The sequence below is a fragment of the Lupinus angustifolius genome, unplaced genomic scaffold, assembly GCF_001865875.1.
Source record: "Lupinus angustifolius cultivar Tanjil unplaced genomic scaffold, LupAngTanjil_v1.0 Scaffold_71_8, whole genome shotgun sequence".
Taxonomy (NCBI): Eukaryota; Viridiplantae; Streptophyta; class Magnoliopsida; order Fabales; family Fabaceae; genus Lupinus; species Lupinus angustifolius.
The window spans coordinates 6,856-10,323 of record NW_017723448.1 but is presented as its reverse complement, the minus strand read 5'-3'; the positions used below and the strand labels follow the sequence as shown (position 1 = coordinate 10,323).

General features: G+C 33.5%; 1 protein-coding gene across 3 annotated transcripts; it reads left to right on the top strand.

The window, feature by feature from the left end:
- The first annotated feature begins 617 nt into the window (after positions 1-617).
- LOC109339334 (zinc finger protein CONSTANS-LIKE 16-like) lies at positions 618-3,118 on the top strand. 3 transcript variants are annotated; one of them, XM_019576749.1, is made up of 4 exons: positions 618-737; positions 791-1,768; positions 2,489-2,792; positions 2,825-3,118. In XM_019576749.1, exons 2-3 carry the CDS (start codon positions 791-793, stop codon positions 2,765-2,767), a joined length of 1,257 nt encoding a protein of 418 aa, XP_019432294.1. In that variant the 5' UTR covers positions 618-737; the 3' UTR covers positions 2,768-2,792; positions 2,825-3,118. The 3 variants fall into 3 exon arrangements, with proteins under 3 accessions (XP_019432294.1, XP_019432295.1, XP_019432293.1); XM_019576750.1 differs by having other exon boundaries at positions 2,507-2,889; XM_019576748.1 differs by having other exon boundaries at positions 2,489-2,889.
- The last annotated feature ends 350 nt before the right edge of the window (positions 3,119-3,468 follow it).

The window sequence follows — 3,468 nt, the reverse complement described above, 5'->3', positions numbered from 1 at the left end:
CAAATTTAATACAACCCATACTGGCTCAAATAGACAGATAGCCAGATGGGGTCCATGTGAAATCCCATATTAGTAAAATAACCAATGAGTACTCAGATAATAAGATGAACATGAAATCTCTAGCCAATGAATAGTTAGATGTGACCAAATCGTGGGTCTGAAAAAACCAAAAGTGAAAGGCATATATGAAGATATATGTACTTAAACCCGATTAATAAAATTTTGATAATATATTAAAAATTTAATTCTAATTAAAATTTAGTTATAAATAATAGCGTTAAAAAATATAAATACACTCATCTCCAAATATAATATCTTATATATATCTTCACACAAAATAGTGGGTCCCAAAAACCTATAGCAAATAACCAAAGTGAAATTCATATATGAAAATATGTGTATGTAGAGACAACTAATAAAATCTTGACAATAATTAAAAATTTAATTCTAATTAAATTTAGTTATAAATAACAACATCAAAAAAACAGAAATACAATTATCTCCAAATATAACATATTATATATATCTTCATAAATATTTTTTTCATGAAAAGTGCATTTATATAGAGCAACCAATAAAAGAATAGTCCCCACTATAGGTCTACCTCACCCACAATGTCTAGTCTCAAGTCTCAAAACACATACAATAATTGAATCATTTTGGTATCTAAATAAATAAATGAAACACATAAATGAATCAAACATGAAGCATCTTCAATCTTAATGTTCTAGGAATCCATAGTTACTAACTAGCATTTCACTTTGCCAAACCCTAAAAAAGAAACAATTCTATGATAACAGACATGAAAGCAGCAAGTGCCTTGGCTGCTAAGACAGCAAGAGCATGTCATAGCTGCCTAAGGAGAAGAGCAAGGTGGTTTTGTGCAGCTGATGATGCTTTCCTATGCCATGGTTGTGACTCTTTGGTTCACTCAGCAAACCAACTTGCCAATAGGCATGAAAGAGTTAAGCTTCAAACTGCATCAAACAAGGTAGCAACAAAAGCACAAGCATGGCACAGTGGCTTCACACGCAAGGCAAGAACCCCACGTAATAACAAGCATTTGGTGCTTCAACAAAGACTCAAAGGCAAAGTGCTTTTCGATAATAGTAGTACTAATGTTCTTCCTGTTGTGCCTGAACTTGGAGGTGAAGAAGAACAAGTGTTTGATGATGAAGAGAGTGAGGAACAGATGCTATGTCGCGTGCCAGTTTTTGAACCTTTTGATGCTGATGAGTTTTGCAATATATACAACAATGAAGTGAGTATGAAAAATGATGCTGCTAATGATGAAACAGCATGCGACTTGGACAGTTTTTCTGAGTTTCTGGCCTCAGATATGAATCTTGCTGACTTTGCTGCTGATGTTGAAAGCTTACTTGGAACATCAGAAGTGTTTGATTGTAAAGAAGAAGAGGAAATAAATGGAGTGGGAGTGAAAGGTGCAATAGTGAAGGTTAAGGATGAAGAACTTGATGAAGACACAGCATGTCATCTTGACTCAGTTTTTGACATGACAAATGAGGCCTTTGATTGGAACATTGATTCAGTGCTGTCAACAGCACCAGCAGCTACACCAGAAGATGTGGAAAAGGTGGTTGTGTCTGTGGCAGTGCCAGCCACTAAAGTTGAAACAAAGAGGGATATAAATTTGAGACTGAAGTTAAACTATGAAGAAGTTATTGCTACTTGGGCTAGTCAAGGTTGTCCATGGACAACAGGAAACCCTCCTAAGTTCAACTCTGATGAATGCTGGCTTGACTTATTGGTACTTTCTTCTCTCTTTCTCTTTACATCTTCTTAGGAGTGAGGTGAACACGCATGAATAGTTTTATTATTTAATAAGATTTTGTTCAAGATCTTCATATAATGAGGCAGTAAAATCTAAGAATTCAACTCCTGGCTTGTTGGTCATATAGGCTTTAGGGCGCGCACAGAAGCAAACAACTTACTAAGGGCTTATTCAATGAACTTTTTGAAATAAGTTAAAGTGCTTATTTGCATAAGATCCCTTATTCAAATAGGTTCCTTCATAAACTATTTTCCTAAGTTATTCTCACATGCCCAAATAAACTCTTCAGATGATAATGGGCAGCAATGTTATACTTGGTATGACCGTCACAATTATATCATATATTATAATTTTAGGTCGTAGCATAACTGTATGAGGTCACATCGAATTCAAAAATATTTTTTAATTACAAAAAAATTCATTATGCAAAGCTCGTAATCCATATAGCAATACCCAGAATCGCAGTAAACACAACCATCATCGTAATCATCAACAAAATATCAATTTAAAACACTATATATAGCATATCATGGATCCACTCATCCACCCTTCCAAAAGCTTGCTATTAGTTTACATGAAAATGGACTTTATATTAACCAATTGCTACCTACAAAACTTAGCTTTGTAGAATTGCACACATGAGAGATTTTCTTTTATCCCACAATGTTATGACTATTTCCATGATTGACATGCAAGTGTTATTGTGGATTTCAGGGTTCATCCAGTGGTGTAGATGCTCAATGCTCTTCTTATGCGGAAGTAAGAAGAAGCTTAAGGGGACACCATGCAGATGGGGGAAGAGAAGCAAGAGTATCAAGGTATAGAGAGAAGAGAAGAACTCGTTTGTTTTCAAAGAAGATAAGATATGAAGTGAGAAAGTTGAATGCAGAGAAGAGACCAAGAATGAAAGGTCGTTTTGTCAAGAGGACATGCTTTTTTGGTGGAGCCAATAATGCTTTTGAGCCTTACCACTGACATGATCAACCACTTACCTTTCCATGTTTGCTTTTCTGCAAATTTGGATATTACTTGGTTTGGCTATGTATAGCATAGCCAATATTATTGTAATAAGATATTGAGAAAAAAATAAAATGATAGTGTATGAGTACATTATTAATGAATTATGTTCGTTTATAAATTTTTATTAACACTACATAAATATAATACTACTTCAATTTCAACTAAAATTGTTGTATCTGTATGCTACATGTCTCTAGCAGGTCTAGCACTAATAATAATCCTTCTGAGGTGGTAGAAGATTTGAGGAATCAAACTTAAGAATTCTTTTTATTGTTCCTTACTAGAAATTCAAATTATTGGATGCAGGTGGGATTAGTAACTAGTTAAGCTTTAAGGCTACTGATTAACAATGTAAAATATCATGTTGAGATAAACTTTAATAGTTGTATTTATCTACAAGTTATGCTTTATACAGGAAGAAAAAAAATAACATGAGGATTGGAGTTAGAAATGTGAATGTACCACAAATTTGACAGATTCACTAATTATAATTTCCCCAGGTTATGAACATATGAAATAGATCATATTTTTTATATCAATCAAATATCAAACAACGGAATTCATGAAAGGGTTGAAAAAAATAGATGTATATATTGCAATTGAGTTCTGATTCTCTTTAACACGGGAGAGTTCCGATAATAAAAAATGGAAGAAAA

Excerpts from the sequence above, each read along its gene's own strand:
- LOC109339334 (XM_019576749.1), top strand. The coding sequence starts at position 791 with ATGATAACAGACATGAAAGCAGCAAGTGCCTTGGCTGCTAAGACAGCA. Across the intron at positions 1,769-2,488 it reads AATGCTGGCTTGACTTATTG|TGTTATTGTGGATTTCAGGG; the intron begins GTACTTTCTTCT and ends TTGACATGCAAG.